The sequence below is a fragment of the Diplotaxodon limnothrissa genome, linkage group LG2 (genome assembly GCF_057381915.1).
Source record: "Diplotaxodon limnothrissa isolate DT_005_m linkage group LG2, D_limnothrissa_male_GT1.1, whole genome shotgun sequence".
Classification (NCBI taxonomy): domain Eukaryota; kingdom Metazoa; phylum Chordata; class Actinopteri; order Cichliformes; family Cichlidae; genus Diplotaxodon; species Diplotaxodon limnothrissa.
This window is the reverse complement of record NC_140597.1, coordinates 30,114,691-30,134,201: the sequence shown is the minus strand read 5'-3', so window position 1 is coordinate 30,134,201 and position 19,511 is coordinate 30,114,691. Positions and strand designations below refer to the sequence as shown.

At 42.3% G+C, this 19,511-nt stretch overlaps 1 protein-coding gene across 1 annotated transcript in view; it reads left to right on the top strand.

Annotated features, from left to right (window-relative positions):
• Window positions 1–19,511, top strand: part of col23a1b (collagen type XXIII alpha 1 chain b) — a 135,834-nt gene that overhangs the window by 108,328 nt on the left and 7,995 nt on the right. The window contains exons 6-17 of the mRNA XM_085362163.1: window positions 5,355–5,381; window positions 5,467–5,493; window positions 7,512–7,538; window positions 8,410–8,436; window positions 11,993–12,052; window positions 13,956–14,072; window positions 17,536–17,562; window positions 17,721–17,747; window positions 17,870–17,920; window positions 18,006–18,065; window positions 18,175–18,219; window positions 18,336–18,413. Coding sequence (XP_085218289.1) covers window positions 5,355–5,381; window positions 5,467–5,493; window positions 7,512–7,538; window positions 8,410–8,436; window positions 11,993–12,052; window positions 13,956–14,072; window positions 17,536–17,562; window positions 17,721–17,747; window positions 17,870–17,920; window positions 18,006–18,065; window positions 18,175–18,219; window positions 18,336–18,413 — 573 coding nt within the window. The remainder of the gene's footprint in view (window positions 1–5,354; window positions 5,382–5,466; window positions 5,494–7,511; window positions 7,539–8,409; window positions 8,437–11,992; window positions 12,053–13,955; window positions 14,073–17,535; window positions 17,563–17,720; window positions 17,748–17,869; window positions 17,921–18,005; window positions 18,066–18,174; window positions 18,220–18,335; window positions 18,414–19,511) is intronic.

The window sequence follows — 19,511 nt, the reverse complement described above, 5'->3', positions numbered from 1 at the left end:
ACAACAGTCAATGTAACACTCCACGTTCCGTTACTCATGATTAAGATTTCAAGATGCTTGAATTCCATCACTTGGTCCATCCTCTTTCATATCCTACCCATACATGAAGCCAACAGAACCACATCATCTACATGAGGAAGGTTGCAGGTTCCCAAAGTACATGCCCTCCTAAGCCTTGCTACGCCTTGAGATCCTGTCCATGAATATCTCAAACAGGACTAAAGACAAGAGAGAATCCTAGCAGAGTTAAACTCCAGTGAAAACAGGCCCAACTTTGCAGAGAGTAAGTGGATACACTTGGTTTTACGAGGACATGATGGCCCATGACAACTGACTTGCAACCACGTATTCCTGCAGTTCCCCCAACAGGTGCTCATAACCATTCTCCAAGCCACCAAAACACACCTAGCTTCAATGTTCAAACCTCTGTGAATTATCCAGAAGTTTGCAAGGGTGAAGATCAAGTCCTCTGTTCCACAGATGGGAATTGATCCTGAATCCAAGTTGTAATTGCAATTTTAAAATATTGGAATTAAAAAAATATATACTGGTAGAAAAAACATTGGATCCCTTCATCCACCACTGCTGACCTGTTAAAGAAACTGCATGCATGTGTGCAGTGTGAGTGCACATGAGCTGCACTTCATTTAGGTGGCATACACATGTTGAATTCATCAGACTGCAGCAGCCCACTTCCAGAGAATCATCAGTTGTATGATAAACAGTGTTAATGAAATGCGATTTGCGTGTCTCTCAAGCATAACACTACGACGTGCGTGCTCATGTATGTTTTCTCCCCTCATGTAACCCTTGCCACTTCTTCCTCTCATAAATCACAGCCAAGGCGAGATTCAGAAAAGAGTCTTCCCCCTGTCAAATAATCACAGTCAGGCAGGCTGACAGCAGGGCAGAGGGGTAAACACACACCCACACACACCAACTGACTCCTTTTCACATGTGCAGCATGCCCAGCCACAAGTGTGTTTATTCGCGAGTGCAACACTGAGACAGACAGCGGACCTCAATCAGCGAGAAGGGCCCAGGCTCGCCATTGTTCAGCCTTCAAGGCTGCAGGGCGCAGATCAAAGCCTGACGGGCACCCGGCAACATGTTGGCAATTTTCTGTCCCAAACAAACAGCACTCTGCTATGCTTTATTGTGCGCTTTGGTTCTGCTTGTAGCCACTGACTATTTCTAAGAGCCATGTATCACAAATTGCGCACACGTAGAGCTAACACCGATTTCTGTCCCTGTGGTGACATTAAACAAAGGTTTTCATGGGCAGCCTCAAGAGGAAAAAATTAATCATATCCCAGGAAGAGAAAGAGGAAAGCGCTCTCTCACTATCTCACCTTCACCTTAATGCCATAAAAGTTTGTTGAGCCTGCAGTTTGCAGCATAAGCAGCGTGCGATTCTCGCTGAGACGCCGGCTGTGATGTGCAGACACCAGCTTTTCATGCTGCATCCTCGACAATCACACCCTCGTGGATAATTAGCAGTCTGCGCCATAGGGAGTACAGTAAAGGCAGCTAAAACAGCCTGCGGCTTCTTTCACCGGGATTAAGAGACGAGCACATGCAAACAGACACACGCCTGAATCAACGCGCGCATTCACACATAAGCAAACACAGACATGTGCCCTCCTACAGGCCATGTTATTTCCCAGAGATCTGTTTAACAGCCTTCTAATTGATGGGAATGTGAGTCAAAGCTGTTTTTTTGTTGTTTTACCTGCTGAGGGATGCTGCAGGATAATGTGGCGCTGCAGACTAGAAATACAAGTTCTTTTTATGCGAGTGTGGTTCTTTATTTTGTTTTCTCCCACATTTACTTGAGGTTTTGGCGGTAATCTCCAGCTCTTTTTCCCACTTTTTCTAAACATTAATCTCCTATTTTTTATTTTTTTTTGCCTTTTGTGTTCTTTTACCCTCCATCCTTCCCTCCCTTTCTTCTCCAGCCTGATCCGTTTGTGGTTTGAGATGCAGAAATTTAACAGCAGCCCCTCACCCCAACACTCTGAAACCCACCACATCGCTCATGTTTTTTTAGTTCAGCCTAGTTTTATTTGAATTCCAGCACACGTTTCATGCCTTGCAGAGTGTTTTAAAGTTAAGCTATTATATTTTTTTTTAAAAAGACAATAGATAAGGTACCTAACTCCCTTTGATTTTGTTTGTTTCATAGTTATTTAAACCCATTTTGTCATTGGTTTTCAGTGAACACCGACTCTTATTTCTATTGCTGATTTAATGAAGCTTGTATATTTTAAAGTATTTTATTACCAGACATACCAGAGCTCTCTCCACTGCTCGTTGCATGAAATATTGCTTCAGGCAGCTCTAGCAATTCCTCAAGTTAGTAGAAATTCTATGCTACTACTTATTAATGCAAGCAGTCCGATGTCAGACATTAGCTACAGGGTTTTATTACTGAAAATAAACCTTTCATACACATCTCGTCGCAAAGAAAAAGACCCAAGCAGCAGTTGTACCCACAATTCATAAGGCTCTTTGTCGCTTGTTAGCGGCCATAAATCAGTCCCTTTTAGATTGTGCAGCAGCCGCTGACCTCGCATTGTTCACCTCTCCTGCTCATCCTGACGAGTCTTGAAGGAGCCAGACCCCCATAAACGCTCCCAGATGCAGAGATGTCCCTGCATAGATGTATGTATACATGGTAGAGCTTAGTGTGCATGTAGGGATGTAGCCTCGGAAAACTCAGAGGGACATTTGAAATTCTCATGGGAAACTCAGGATGTTGTTTTTAATAGAGCGATGGACATCCAGCCTGTCCTGTGCTGTGAAATTATTGCCGTCCAATTGGTCCCAGTCATTTGTTCCACCCTGGTCTCGGCTACCTACTGCTGACTTCACAAGGGTTCCTTAATCAAAAAGACATTCTGTAAAGAAGCACTTTTTATGCTTTTTTATAAATCTCTTTTACAGGCTGCTTTCAAGTTTGACAGCAGTCTGTAGCCACGCTGACAAATTATGAGGCAAAAGCAAAGCAGTAAATGATCAGATGAGCGGGTAACGAGAGCAGCTTCACGTATCGCTCCCTCTCTGTACCTACTGCCCATCCAGCAAAGCAGGCCAAGATGAGACTGTGGTAGGGTTGCATCCGTGGGGCTGGTAAATCAGGAGATCATGAAAAAAGCCAAGACTTGTGTGCGCCATCCAAGGCCAGAAGTGATTATTGTTAATGATGGTTTCCACCCTGGAAAGCCACCAGGACTGTGAACAGCAAGCCAGTACTTAAGGGACCCTGTAAAAACAGTTAGCTTAACATAGAGTAGGGTTGTTAAGAAGGAAGGCGGCAGGAAGTCAACGTTAGCCCTTACCACATACATCACATATAAGTGTTTGTCAGGAAAGTTTGATCCAAGAGCCGGCTCTTCCTTCATGTTTAAGTAATCCAAAGATTTGAGCGCCTTTGAACTGAGCATAGAGGAAGTTCAGTGACTGCTTGTTAGTTGTTTTTATCGAGGTAAACAAAGTGGACATCTCCAACTGCTGCTTCAGTGCTGGAGAGTGGATGAATAGACTTTCTTAACTGCCTGTTGTATAATCTAAGCACCACAAAGATACACACACACAGGAGATGTGGGGGTGTGTGTCAAATTGATGCAACTGGAACAAGTCCACTCAAGTAATATAATTATACAGCACATAGCCTGGGAGCCTTTATCTGAATGTTACTTGTTACACACACACACACACACACACACTGGGCAGGATATACATAGACCTACACATTTACTTAAATACAATAATGAAAAACCTTCTTTTTCCTACTTTTTCACTCTGAAGTTTCGGTTATTTTTGCTGTCCTCTCTTGAAATGTTTGCCTCTACAAATCCACTTAATTGCTTTTTCCAACACTAACACAATTTACATTTTTTCATAAGCGATATGGAGACAAGACTAAAACATTCTGAAATACTAATAAGTAACAGCTGGTGTAGGGTATCTTGCCGAGGAAAGGTTGTCTTGTCCGTGGACTGAAAACAAATAGTGACTTCAGTGTTTTGAAGCAATGCTTTATTCACAGCAGACTCGGTCGGGTGACCTGCAAGTATAATTATTGGCTCATTATGCCTTATTAAACCAGTAATTAAAGGAGCACTTTTTTCTTCTTCTTCTTTTTTTTAAATAAGCCTATTTTCTTTCTTGTTGAGAGTCTAATGAAAAGATTGATACCATTCTCATGTCTGCAGGTTAAACATAAGCTCCAGACAAAAGTGCCTGGCTTAGTTTAATTAGCATAAACACTGCAAACAAGGGGAAATTGCTGGAATTGCTCTGAGGGAAGGTGAAATCTCTAGAGCCTACTAATCACAACTTTATCGGCACAAAAACGACACTTAAAAACGACAGTGTGAGCTTACCTTCTTCTGGCTTCAATTCTTTACCGAGAGAGGTGCCTTTGCTTTAATGTGACTCTCAACAAGCAGTGGGCCAGTGTGTATTCATATAATGTTCCCAACACAAGATAAGCTGTCATGTCGCTACTACTTGGGCTTCATTTATAAAAAAGTTCTCATACTTTCTACATGATTTTATATTTTATAACATCTTTCCCTCATTGTTAAAAGATACCTATATAATGCCTGCACAAAGGAGGCTTTAGCAGAGAGATATATATAGATAGATATTTTCTGTGTAATTTTGTTGTGCAACTATAATGTCAAACTTTCACAATTTAATGAATTCTAGAAAAATGACTTTTTATTGATTGGCTGATACCAAAATTATTTTCCATAATGATTCATTATTTAAATAAATAAACTTTTGATTTTATATATTTCAGTTTACTCCAAATTATAGCCTCGTATTAAAGACAGCAAAGAATTTTTTAATTTTTTTTTTTTTTTTTTTTTTGAGTGCATGTACCGAAAAAGAAAAGCAAACTCCTTCTGAAATGAGATCATTGTGCACCAAAAAATTTCATCCTCCTAAAAGCGTGTTTGGCTTTTTTAAAAACGTCTCAACACAAAAGCAGCCGTGGTTACGTGTCTCTAATTTGATATATGAATTACAGAACACTGCATCCTGCTTTTAATTCAAAACACCTTTGGTCTGGCAATTTATTGATAATTCCTATCATAAAGCATAAAGTTCACAGCAGGCGTGGAGGCATGTGTGTCCAAAATTGCAATAGCTCTTACATAACTGACAGGAAAATCACTAAAGTCTACACTACATTTCCCTGTCAGAGTAAGGTTTTTTTATAAACGACTGCTTATTCCTGTTTGAGTCATTTTTATAAATGAAGCCCCTAAAGTGGTTCAGTGGCGACAGGGCTCTCGGGACTTTGTGTTGGTCATAATTTCTCTTTGTTTCTTTCCCAACAGGGTCCACTTGGCTTAGATGGCAAACCAGTGAGTATTCTCAGCCACATTTGTCAAGTATGCCCAAAATGAAAGAAACAAGTTTGATTTTTAACTCTGTTTTCTTTCCTCTCAGGGTCCACCAGGTCTGAAGGGCAGCCAGGTACATCGTCACACGCCTCTTATTCTTACTTTCTTATTTTATTTTATTTATTCAGTTCCTATTTAAAGATTTTTCCTATTATAAATCCAGCTGGACTCTGCATTTGTCCTGTAAGACTGGTGAGAGTTTGTTATACCTCATCAATCATTTTTACTCGCCCTGAGGAGTCACTGCAAGTGCGTGAAAAACCCGGTAGCCATCTTACTTCCTGTTCCACCTCTTAAGTCATCCCAATGGCTCACAGCCACGGGGGTAGTCTGGGCTCAGCTGAGCTGAGTGTTGAAATCCCCTTTGCACTCCCATCCATCAACTCGCGCCTGAAATGCTGGTGCACTCAGAGGCACGCCCAGGTGCAGCATGGAAACAGGTGAAGCAGAGCGAATGGGTTACACACCATTTGGGAAAGTAAGAAAGAGATTAGTTTATAACCTTCAGACGGAGACTCTTTAAAAAGTCATTATTGTGCCCCCTCCGCCCCTCCTTCAGCACATCGCAGCGCTCACCCACAAGAGGCATAAGTCATCAGCTGAAATGTAAACCCCCTCGCAGCATAATGAGAGCTGTTGCTCTCCAAACACCATTAAGCTGTTCCTGTTCCTGTGAAAGGAGTCCTGAGGCTGGGTGTATCCTTTAATAGGTTTCTCCCCATCAACAAGGGTCTGGCATAAAACCCTCAGAAGGCGTGACTCATGACCAGAGTTGCATGCAAACCCAAAGGGTGGGGGGCATGAAAACAACATAATAAAGGGGGGAAACATGTAGCACATTTTTTATCTTTGAGGGACTTCTGTTTCCAAAATTAATAATGAGGTTTTTATGAGCTGGCATTTGGGTTTTTTTTCTTTTTGAATCAATTGGAAAACTAAAGATTTTTTTTTTATCATTTCCCCTTTTAAAATGCCATTCCTGCACATAAAATACACAATAAATGAAATTAAACCAGATGGGAAATCAGTTTATTGAAATTCAACATATTTTTTTGTTGTGTTTTAGATCATTTTGAATGAAGAAGTTGACTGTAAAGTTAGTCTTGTTTGAACAATTTGCGGCTTGACTCTGAGTTAAAGGCTTTCTACCGCTCGGAAGAGCGAGCAGCACGGGAGATAAGCTCTGTCTGTCATCGCGTAGATAGTCACATTGACACACTGCTTGTCGTCTTCGCTGTTGTACTCTTGAACGCGTTTATAGCTCTAAGATAAAACTGTCGCCAGACACAAGAAGTTATGGAAGAAGGTACAAAATAGAACGAAAGCCTTCAAAAGGTTCAAGGCAGATTTGGAACCAGGGGACTGAGAAACGCAGACAGAGGGGACAAGTTGAGTGCGAAGGGTCTAACCTAAGTGGTGACTTGGCTTTAAGAGGTATGATCTGTCCATTGTTGTCACAGATGGACAGTGGATGCTTTCCACCTCTTATTCTTCTGCCTGTCACAGTCGCAGAGGGCCCGCAGTGAGTTTGCTGCTTGTGCTTTCACATTTGGCATCCTTATGCTCCTTACCACCACCAGCAGCAGCAGCAGCAGCATACTGAGACATGGCTCACCACAGAAATGGACAAAGGCCCTGCCTCATACATAGAGCTCATGAGGATTTGAAGCTGTCACAAAGTGGGGACCGTGCACCAGTGTAGGATCGCACAGGGATGTTTGATACCCCGTGTTTTTAGTTAGCATTTCAGCATTCCTCATCTAAAACATCTCAAGAGCTCCGAAGAGTCACTGATGGAGGAACAAAGGTTTTATCTCTGAGAAAACTTTTATCTCTCAAAGAGCACTCTTAAAAGGGATTCTTGGGACAAGCTTGAGTCATTTGGTATTCTTACTGTGAAATACACTCAGACAAAAGTGATGTTTGGATTGAGCGGTCTCAATGCCATGAATCCATTAAGCAGAATAACTGCCTTGTCTTACCGTTTGATTGAAAGCTCCCTTCTGAAGGGCTATTGAAGATGCGTGTGATGTGTGATAACTGATTTATCTTGACCAAGTGTCTCTGATTTTCTCCCCCCTCCTCCCACAGGGACCATCCGGACCCAAGGGAGAAAAGGTATGCTTCAATATGGATTTCAAAAGCCTTTCTAGACAAGTCAATGCACTGTACGAGTGTATTTCGAACATTTATTTATGGGCAGAAGGTGCTCGGACAACCTTGCCGTCGCCCTCCCACGTTCGAGTTTTCGGTGCGTGTCCATCAAAAGAGCCGTAGATTACATTTAGCTATGCGGGAGCTCATGTGTCTCTGCACATTCTCACGTCAAGGTACTAAGCAGGTTTACAGGCCTTCCGCAAAGCTCGATGATAGCCAGATGTTTTCCCGCTCTGTGAACCTCTGCCCAGCCTAAGATCTTAGCAACCGTAAGAGCTGTAAGTGCTGGCAAGAGCAGCCTCGTCGTGTGGTCGTTTCTCTCCACGCTGCTGGTTGGTTGTGTGTATATGTTCGAGACTGCGTTTCAGCAGAATCAGGAGGGCAACGCGACTGCATTAAAGTGCATCTGTCAGAGCGGGAATCAGCCTGATTAATGAGGCGATTGCATCTGACAGATGAAGCTGAGGTTCGGAAAATTGGCTCACTTCATGTAATCATGCTAGTAGCCCTGTGATGAGAACATGAACTCCAAAAAGTTGATCAGAAATCAGCTGTGTTCAGCATGTGCACTCCGCATTTCGACTTCATTGATACTGTGCTGTCAGATGATTTATGGCCTACCAAATGATTTATACAATAAATGTCAAAACGCTGAGCTGTTTAGGAGACAGATGACCTTTGAACCACTTCCTTCCCAAAACCAAATCTTCCATTTTAAGCCTGTCTGTCATCGCTGCTCCACAGTAGCTGAGCTCTTTTGGATAACTGGTCTGCTGCACATATACAGGGCTAATAACTGCTGACAATTGTTATTTTCCTGTTTTTCCTCCAGGGTGACCAAGGAGACATTGGGCCAAGGGTAAGTCTGTGTTTTCTGTATTCATCAGAGAAGGTTAAATATGTTGTTTTTGGCTGTTATATGCACATTTTGGAAATTATGTCCTCACTGCAGCTGACTCTGGAGAAAAGATGCTGTCCTTTATATGTTTTTTTTCTCTGTGTAATTTAAAAATGACCTTCCATTTAAACCTTACTTCCAGTTTTTGTTCTCCTTTTATTTTGAATTTTTGTCTGTTAGTGTTCTTCTTAAACATTCACCCTTTTTAAAGGTCATAAGCCGCACTTTCCTTTCGACTGAAACAAAGGACATGCAGTACTGTGCAAAAGTCCGGAGCCAACCCTCATTTTTATCATATTTCGCTTCCAAGGAGCCAGACTGTCTTCTCATTGTTAAAGTGGTCTTGAGCAATAGCTGTCAAGGCTTTATAAAGATCTTTCAAAGTTTTTGTTTGGACATTGGCTGCCTTTTCACTCATTTTTCAGTCCAGATGTTGTTTGTTTGTCAAGCCACTTAACACTGGACCGAGAACCAGTTTTAGATTGTGTCCTTAGGCAATTTGTTATTAGCCGCCTGTCGCAAAACACATCATTTGTTCACATTTCTTTAGTTGAATCGATGAAAACTGCCAAAGGTAACACAGTTTGACAGACATAAAATATCATTTTTGCCACAATGAGGTGATTCCTACAGAAATGACGGGTAACTTGAGGCTTTTACACAGTCCTATTGAAGTTAAAGAGAAAAACAGACGCTTGACATTTTAGAAATTTGGCTATTGCATGTGAAGCAACGCTTTAATGTGTTAAGTCAGTAAATAGAAATTCTGTTAAGTAGAGCCAGAGTTACAGTTTTCCCAATGCAGAGCTGTCTGTATGCTAATTGGCTGCTGTCTGAGATGAGTGGTAACACTCCTTTTATATGATTTTTGTGAGACAGAACCACCAGTTTTAAAAGCTATGCTTGAAATTAGCTTAATGTATTTTAGCTTCATTATAACTGTAGAGCTTCCTCAGCTGGTTTCTAGTCTGCTATCACAAACTGAAAATCAAATGTCAGGGAGACTGAAGTGTTTATGTCATCTGAAAACCACTAAACGGTTTATTTGTTATCACAATGCGGGAAAAATCTGGATAAATAAGGATAAAAGTCTCGGTCTGTCTATAAAACGCATACACAAAGCATTTTAATAATCCAAAAGCAAACGTGTGTTTACCCAGTGTGGCTTCCCCACACACAACTGCACTGACAGCACACGAGGTTGGAGTCGCCCATCTCCAAAGCCAAAGCCAGACATGAGAAATGACGTTATTAGCAAACATTAAACCTGCCAGAGCTCCCGTCTCTTACCCAAGCTAAGCTACTTTTTTTTAACATTACAGAGAAACCTCACCCTGCATCTGGTCTATGTTGTCAGTGCTGCCTTTTCATCTGATATCATTCCTCCCTCCATGAGAGCTCCCATTTCATTTAGTGTGGTTTGAAAATAAAACCTCTGTTCTTTACATGGTAAACAGTTTCAAATCTTTAAAGAGGTCACATACCCATGAATGTTTTTTTTTTAGAGCGCTTAGATCAGAATGCCACATAAAGCCGCTTCTTCACATGAATTTTAAAGTGGGGATGAACATGAAAATGTGTTACAAGCATGTTTCTAATGGCTCTAAAATCTTCTCATAGCCATTCGTTTCTTGTGTTTATTACCACCAATATCCTTCGATCTGTCCATCCATCCATTTTCAACTGCTTATCCTAGGTCTGGTAGTGCATGGATTGTAGATTAGAAATGTGGAAGTACATCTCCTATGACTTGAACCCCAGTAATGGAATCACAGAAGAGTCTACGATTATTGGAGTTAAACTGGCTACTGTTTTATACCAAAAGCTAAATGGAGAGTAAATATGATGTGGCTACTCAACGGAACAGTATTTATGATGCGGTTCAAAAAATTACAGAAATTCCTGATTTCTATCAAGGCGTAAGCCATTTGATTTCCCCACCTATCCTTTCAGATAGTTTGTGCAAGAATTAAATCTCCTTTGGCATTTCGCATTACATAGTTATTCCAAATGATAAATATTGCACTTGGCCCAGGCCTCTGCAGCTTTGATGTCCCTGGATAAATCTGCAGCCCCAAAAACCTCAAGCTTGGTTCAAATCAAACCCAACAGCTCCTAAAGCTACTGTAGATGTGGATGAGGTTTGGCTCCCTCATATAGGTTGTCACAGATACGGCTGTAGATGGGTTAGAAAACAAAAATCTCTTGCTTGCTCAGTACTATTTTTAACAGTCGGATTGTCTTCAGGTCATTAAATATGCTCATTTATCACCTTACTGGGATTTCAAAACTGTATTCAAAGGTTCAGCTTTGACCTTTACGGGCAGATAAGCGTATGTGTGAAAACAGAAAGCAACCGCAAATCTCCGTCAATGTGTCGCTTCCTGTCTGTCCATCACTTTTAGTGCCTCTTCCAGGCTGATTCTGGTCTTAGACCAGGGTACCAAAACAGGATAACAGGGTTATTAAAACAAAATGTTAAAGAACCACCAAAATGATGTGAGAAAAAGGTCATGTATAGTGTTGCGTCTTTCTCCAAAGCAACTTTTTGTTGAGTGGAGTAAAGCTGGTAGCTATTTTTCCCAAGCCTCCATACAGTCAAATCCATACGGAGGACATTGTCACTGCATGTTTAGGTTCATCTGGGGGCTGTATTGAAAGACAAGCTCTGATGAGAGTTTGATCCCCTGCCAAATCCTGAGTTTGCCTCCCTGAGAGCATCTGCAAACAGGCCATAGTGAGACGGGCCTCCAGGGATGAATGGCCATTTGTCTTAGTATCAGCCTTAAGTCTGATGAGAACAATGTAAAGGGGAAACCCACCATGAAACAGTCTATTCTCTTATGCAGTGTTTAAGGAGCATATGCATAAGTGGTCTTCATGGTGGGAACGGTGTGAATAAGCAACTGTGACAGTGGGCAGAGAGGGGTGCACAGGCCCAGAGAGGAGGAGGTGGAGTCTGCGGTGGTGCAAAAACCTCAGCCATCCAGCCCTCACTAGAGCCTGTTAGCAGAACCTTCTCTAGCAGCTCTTCTTCTTCTGTCACTCCCCCCCCCCCCCCCCCCCCTTAGATCTTCTCCCCATCCTTCCCTCCCTCCCTTGTGTTTTTGAGGGAGCTGAACCAAAGAAGCGACACAGTGCTCCAGGCTCTGCGGCAGCAGGAAAACTCTGCTCCTTTCAGCCTGACAGACAATCAACACATTTACTGTGTTGACTGGAAAGAGCCAAACCACCACTGTTTTGTTTGGTCACAGTGGGAATGATCGGAAGGCACTAAATGTTGTGCACGCACAGACACACACACACACACACTACTCCAAAATGATTTTTCAAGGGTCAAAAGACAGCTATTGGGCCTTACTTGCAGATTTTACGGATGTCTGTCTCACGATTTGCCGATGATGCATTTTATTTGCACCTGATGGGTTTTTAACTGCATATATAATTCGATTTGAAACAGCTGCAAACATGACTGTAATGCTGCGCTATCTTGTTCACCTTTTCCTCTTCTCTTCAGGGTCCTCCTATGTACGGCACACATGCAAGCCTGCACAGTAATCAGATTCTCACTGTTAAGGTTTGTGCCTCTTAGAGAACTGCTGTCGGACTGCCGAGCTACCGCTATCCCTGCAGACAGAGGAGCAAAACACCTCTCTTGCAGTTTTTCCCTCCTTTCTTTGTGCTTAGAGCTTAAGAGGCTGTTGAACTCTTATCTGTTTTTCCTGCAGCATTTGTTTTCATGAACTCTGGACTCACGGTTAACAGCGGACCTCTGATTTCCAACTTATGTAACTGACGCTCTTCTCGCACTCACTTTAATCCACTCCATGTCCTCTTCTCTCTTTTTTCTGTATCCCCTCTCCTTGTTTTCTCCCCTTTCTTTTCTTTTCATCACTGGTGCACCTCTTTGCATCGTAGATGGTTTTCCCCAGAACTGACCACGGCTTTCTCTCTCGAGAGCCGACCAACAGCTTTCAGAGACTCTTTCTGAAGGTAGACCACAACTAAAAGGCATGTGTGCTTTTTCTTTTGTTTCCTTAACACTTTAACCCGCTTTTCCTTTTCGTGTTCTGACTAGCGTCTTCCCTTCTTTCCCACTTTTTCCACATTCTTCAGTCATGTTGCATGAAATTGATCTCGTGTTTCTTGTCTTTTGGTCAACTAAAAATGTATTGCCATGAATGAATAATTAAAAGTGTTTATATTCAGAGCTCCAAAGCGTTTTGAAACATAGGAAAACATCTTTGGAAGATGAGCCACCCACACTGTAGAAATGTGCGGTTCTCGTTAATCTTACTCCTCAGTGTCGACATCACTTCATCACTTTGGTTCAAGCTCGAGCCTAACAGGGACATAATAATTATCAGTGCATAGGAATGAGGTTCTAGTCTGCTTTAAGGCACTGGTTATATCATTTTCATGAAAGTGTTTTTGACAAAGCAAACCATAATGCACCACATGTCTGTAGGGATGGGAGAATAGCATCAAAGTGGAGACAAAACTGGTGCCTAATTTAGCCTAAATAGGCAGTGGGATGGTGGTAATTTTCAGTAAAAAAAGATGGCACGCAGTATAAATCCAGTGATCAGATGTATTTTTCACTTACAAATGAAGTTGTTTTGCCAGCATGGATTTGTTTGAAATGTCAGTCTAACTCACCAGATAAAAACTGTTCTTATTGGCCAGTTCCTCCTGCTGTTGTCCTTTATTACCAGTGCCCTGGTACAAAACCACACTAACTAACCAGCTGCATGCCAGTAATTGCAAGTTAAGTTTGAGGGATTTCTGCTCATAGCACAAAGCATATTTAAAGCTTTTCTTAATAATAATGTGTTTGTGAGATCCGTGGCTTACAGTGACACACAGATAATTATCACCCAACTCTGCAGTTTCCCTCAGCTCTACAGAACTTTGGAGAGTCTTTTATCTCCCTGTTTTCTTACTTTCACTCTCTGCTCTCTCACTGCTCTTTCCTGGCAGTCGTTGCATCAAAAAGAGAAAGAAACTGTAGGCCCCCGCGTTTCCTCTCAAGCACCAAACAGCAAACAGTGTTCTCAACTAGCTGTTAAACATATGTGGAGCATTTAGCAGATAAAGAACCAAATATTTTTCTCAGGAAACTCGACGGGGTCTAAAATACGAGGGAATTTTGCAGTCATGTTTATCAGGTGGAGAGAAAGGCAACTGTAAATAAATGTTGGGCAAATAAATAAACAGATTAAGGATTATACACCTTGACTGCCCACAAAGACAGCTGCAGAAGCTGAGGGGTAGTTCTTTGATGTTTGCCGTATAACCTTAACAGGTCGCTGGCATGTCAGTGTTTGCTTCTGTTGCCAAAAACAAATCAGTTAATGGGGGCGTTTAAGGAGTTTTATTTTAATATATTACGTTATCGTGTGTACTTAATAATGTATTTATTACAAGTTTGTAGTTGGTAGTTTATTTTTGCATTTTTTCCTCTTCTTGTTTTTTATCAGGGTGATCAGGGTCAGGCTGGACCTGCTGGTCCTCCCGGTCCCCCAGGTCCTCCAGGTCCCCGTGGCCCCCCTGGGAACACTGGAAAAGATGGACCTCGTGGTCTTCCCGGAGAGCCAGTAAGAGCATCTTTTTATCTCTACCCCTCTTCTTGAGCTAGCCATCGTTTCTTTACATTTGGCTTCTAAGGAGCCAGACTTGTCTCGAGCAACAGTTCTCCAGGCTGTCTGTAGGTCTTTCAAAGTTCTTCTGTGGACATTGACTGCTTTTTCAGTTATTTTCAGAGCAGGCCTTTTACCTGACCGATAAAAAAAAAACACCATTTGTTCAAATTTCTAAAATTGAACTAGCAAGGTGATTTCTAAAGAGCTCTTAGCTAAAAACTTGGCATATCCCAGCATGGTGTGCGGTGTGTTCTTAAAAAATCTGAGGCAAACCTGGCACAGGACCTGAGAGACGCATCTAGCCATTCACTGAAGACTCATCAGAAATGGTCTCAGTCGAATGGTGGCTGTCAGTAAGCCATTCTTAAGAAAGAAAAACAGTTAAAACGGCTGAGGTAAATTATACAAGAACTTAATTGAAAATAAATGGCAACATGTCGTATAGAGTGATGAGTCCAAGTTTGACATTTTTGGTTCAGATCATCGTCAGTATGTACGGAGGAGGTCAGCAGAGAGGAACAGCAGTTAGTGTCTACAGCCATCTGTAAAACACAGCGGAGCTGCAATTAAGCCAGCAGTGTTGAGGATTTCATGAAAACAGACAGCATTATGAACAATGCAAAGTAGAGTCAGATTTTGATCCTCCATGCAATAAAAAACCTGAAAAGCTTCTGACTGGCAATGGCTTCATTTGTCAGCATGACAAAGATTCCAAACACACTGCAAATGCAGTAAATGGCCTGTATTTATATAGTGCTTTACTTAGTCCCTAAGGACCCCAAAGCGCTTTACACATTCAGTCATCCACCCATTAACACACTGGTGATGGCAAGCTACATTGTAGCCACAGCCACCCTGGGCGCACTGACAGAGGCGAGGCTGCCGAACACTGGCGCCACCGGGTCCTCTGACCACCACCAGTAGGAAACGGGTGAAGTGTGTGCCCAAGGACACAACGACCGAGACTGTCCAAGCAGGGGCTCGAACCGACAACCTTCCAATTACAAGGTGAACTCCCAACTCTTGAGCCACGATCGCCCAGTAAAAGCATACCTGGATAGAAAAACAAACAGTGGAACACTATCAGTCATGGATTGGCCTCTTCAGAGCCCAGACCTCAGCAGTATCGAAGCAGTGTAGGCTCATCTTGACAGAAAACAGAACAAAAGTTCCCCAAGAAGCCTGAAGAACTATTCCTGAAGACTGCTTAAAGAAATGACAAGAAATCTGCCTAAGAGAGTTCAGGCTGTGTGAAGAATAAAGGTGGCGACACCAAATATTGACTTTCAGGCTTGTATTTAAGTCAGTATTTCCATGTGTTTGCTGACGTTTCAATAAATCACTGCACGTATTTCCCATTTTCCTTGTAAAATATGAAGAAATGATGGATGCCTCAAGACTTTTGCACAGTACTGTACAAGAGCCAAATCCACACTGACTCAACAAAACAATGCCCTCCCACCCCCACTGTAGATCTCCTCTTACTCCATCCCTTCTGGCTGTCAAACTAAGGTTACACCACAAGCATTGCAGCCACTTAGAACACCTCAGTCATCAGTGGCTTTGTTACTCCCATCATACTCTTTAACCACAACACTGTGATAGATTGCAAACTGTGTAGCTCCAACCTGTAAATGTGGAATCCTATACATATATTTAAGGGGTAAGGGTGTACACAGCAAATGGCAATGAACCCCTATTCTCATTTTTCTGGGATTTGCCAGCATGCTGTGGCTTACCTAAAGAAGTCCCAGAATAGCAAGTCTACTCCTGGCCTCATCTGTTTTGTGTAAGTTAGCGGCCACAAAGTTCTCCAACACCCCCCCTTTCCAAATCCACATTCTCCCACCCTCCTACCACAACTGTGTTGCTGTGCACGCTGAAACTGATATGGCACTGTGGTGAGTTCATGGGCAGTTTGCCGGTCTCACCAAACAATAGTACACTCCTCGCCTGTGGCCGTTTTCGTTTCTTAAAATTAACTTTTTGCTTCCCAGGGTCTAGTTCAGATGCAGCAAAACTTGCAGCTGTGGTTATTGAATTGAAGAGAAGGAGACTATGAAGGTAATTTTTGTTTATTCAAGTGTAGGAATGAATGCGCTGTTACCCTCAACTGGCACAAGAGGACAGCAAGGGATTCAAGTGAAAAATGTTGGTTTCGGTGTGGGTCACTTGAGAACTGCTGAACCAACAGCAGGGAAAGCCAGCGCAGCTCAGAAAATGACAAAAAACAGACGGGTCGAAGAGAAAAGGGGGCCCATCCTGTAACCTAGTCGATTGCAAATGTGCTCTTCAAGTTGATTAAAGGAGTTGCAAAACCCCAAAACAGCAAAACAAAGCACAGAGGCCTGCAGAGAGCCACTCCATGTTGTAGGCAGATGTCTAAGAGGGCCGAGCGGGAGAAAGTGAGTGAGACTGCCAGCCCTGGTGTACTCAAACCTCCATCGTTTTTTATCTGTTATATAGAATGAAATGTCTCATGCTGTCGGGTAGCTCTGTCACCTTAAAGTAAGAAGGTACTGGGTTTTAACCTTCCAATCAGCAGGGTCTACATGTTCTGCCTGCATGGCTTCCCACAGGATAATTGTCAAGTTAATTGGCAATTGGTTGGTTCGGGTGGATTGATGACTGTATGGATGGATAGATGTTGGTAAGGAAATATGATGAGAAAGAAAGAGCAGTGCCAAAAAGATGAAAGTAAAACGGGTCCAGAAAACAGTAGGAAGGATCGCGATGACACTTTTTGCACGCTGGCCAGCTGGAGAATATCTAATCAGCTTCTGCATATTACTGAATGGAAGGCTAACAACCTTCAATTTATATCATGCATTTATTAGGGTCCACTGGCTGATCAAGTAAACACAACTACTTGATAGTAGTGTGTGTATCTGTGTGTGAGGAAGCAATGGAGAGAGGCTCTTGCACAAGAGCCCTCTAAGCTGTCTCCGCCATGAATGACTTCATAGCAGATGTTTAGCTGCTTCCACCTGGCTGTCGCAGACAGTCGCTAAAAAAGATCTTTTTGGCTAAATAAAAAATATGTTAGCTCATTGATGGATAGAAGTTTGATCATCACTGCTGACACGGGAACACCGCTGTCCAACAAGTTAGACCGAAGTTGGGTTTACATCTGGCTGTTGGAAAGGCCAAAAGAGCATAATTTTCAGAATTTTCCTGCTTATCCATGCATTAGGTAACCAGTTGTGGCCTGTATTGAAGCATCTGTCTTTGTTATTTTTCTCTGCTCATCATTCATCCATTTCCTGTAATTATTCTCTAAACAGTCCAGCTCGTGCTGAAGGAGCTGAAGTCTACAGACTGCCTTGAATGCCTTATTGAAAAGTGACATCTAGTGGCCAAAAAGATTCATGTTCCTGAAGTAGATTCACCTCATTAAATGTCTCCTCTGTCCTTTCAGGGTTTTCCTGGTCGCGATGGAGCTGAGGTGAGCAGAGTTCACACTAAGCTTTAAGAGTTTGTTTCGCATTTTGTTTGGTTTACAGCTGAAGCAATTTGGCTTTTGCTGTTGGAGTCTTTTTAGTCGGAATAATTTGACTGTCTGAAAAATTCATAATTTATTTTTTTTATATATTTCCACCTCAGGGGCCACAGGGACTGCCTGGGAGGCCGGTAAGACTGCTAACAAACTATTGATCTTAACTGAAGTGTTGCCATCAAAGGGCTCAAAAGCTGTTTTAATATAGCCAGATATGTAGCTCTCTCTACATTTAATGGCTCTTTTGAATTGCTAGGGAGAAGATGGGCAGCCTGGTTATCCACAACAGGGTGTCCCGGGGCAAAAGGTAAAGCCGAGCTTTACTCTACCACTCTCATGTCTCTGACATGGATGATAAGTATGTTTCTAACCTTTAATGTGCATTTAAACAGGGCGAGCCTGGGAATGCAGTAAAAGGAGAGCGAGGCATGGATGGACTTCCAGGATTAAAGGTAAGAAACATATCTGAAATTGTTTTTGAAATAATAATGATCAATAATAATGCTAACAATTATGCTATGAAAGAGTTTTACCATAATATGGTGTTCATGGTGCAAACAGGGTGACAAAGGAGAAAGAGGAGAGCAAGGACTACAGGGAGCCATGGTATGTTATTTGTTATGCTTAAGGGCCAACTCTGTCCTTCTGCTATTATGCTGAGCCATCTATGCATCTCTACATTTATATAAAATATTCCTACATTATTATTTTTTCTGCCTCAGGGTTTTCCTGGTGAGAAGGGCACCCCGGGTGCTTCAGACATCATCGACTTCAATGGGAAGCTTCTAGATGCTTTGCAGGTGAGTCATATTCAAGTGTCGGTGTCAGCGACACCCGATTCATTCAGCCGCTTATGACTGAATTCCACATAAGGATTGAGGCAGAGCTTTTCAAAACAAGTAAATAAGTAAATAACACCAGAGCTGGCAGTGTGGTAAAAAGAAACCAAAAACTAAACATGTCGCCATTTCTCCTCGACAGGCCATCAACACCATCAGTGTTTCGGTAATCTGCTGCTGCTGTTGCTGCATGTTTTTGGCGGTGTGACCAGTAACTAACACCAATGCACAGATTTGCATCTAAGCATCTCTTGTGTATTTACTGCATCGCCCGCTTTCTCTTGCTAATGGGTTTTGTTTGTGTTTGTAGATGCCCTCAACAAAGAGTGTTGGACTTCATATGTATTGGATGTCACTCTAGGGGCCACATCTAAAGAGCATTACTGAGTGTCTCAGTTTTCCAGAGTCTCTTGTGTATTTGTTTGGGACAGAAAAAAAAGCACAGCCCTTACAAATAAAGCACCGCTGTGCTATCAGATGACATGCAGCCTAAAGAGCTTTGATTAATTATGCAGAAAAATCAAAAGCCTTCTGTGTTTTTATGGCATGTATGTGAAAAGTATGTGTTTGAAACCTGCTACAGGGCAGCATGGTGTGTTTTACTTTGTGCTAGCACATAGAGAAGGGAGCGCCTCACTGTCAACACAGTCTCACATCACTCTCTTCAGACACCAGCTTCTTTGATCCTGCTGTACACCGCAGTACGTGCTACTGGCAGATGGCTCTCTGAGAAGTGGAGCATGCATTTGATTTAAAACAATTATGAACCAGGTCCCCCTGGAGCTGAGCTCCTGCATGCAACAATCAATACAAGCAATATAAGAATGTTGCAAAGGGATTGGTGAAAGCATGGACCCGAGATCTTATCGGAAGCTATTTGCCATTGCGAATTAGTTGGCACAAATTCACACGCAGGGCTCCACGGAGCAGGTAGCGCTCACTGGCCACCCACCTTGTGAGTTGATCGCTTGTTTGTGTGAAAAGCAGCGTTTCATGTGCTTGTTGTGAAATGTTAGGTGATGATGAATTTGGTTTAAAACAATGCTAAGATGGGTTGTT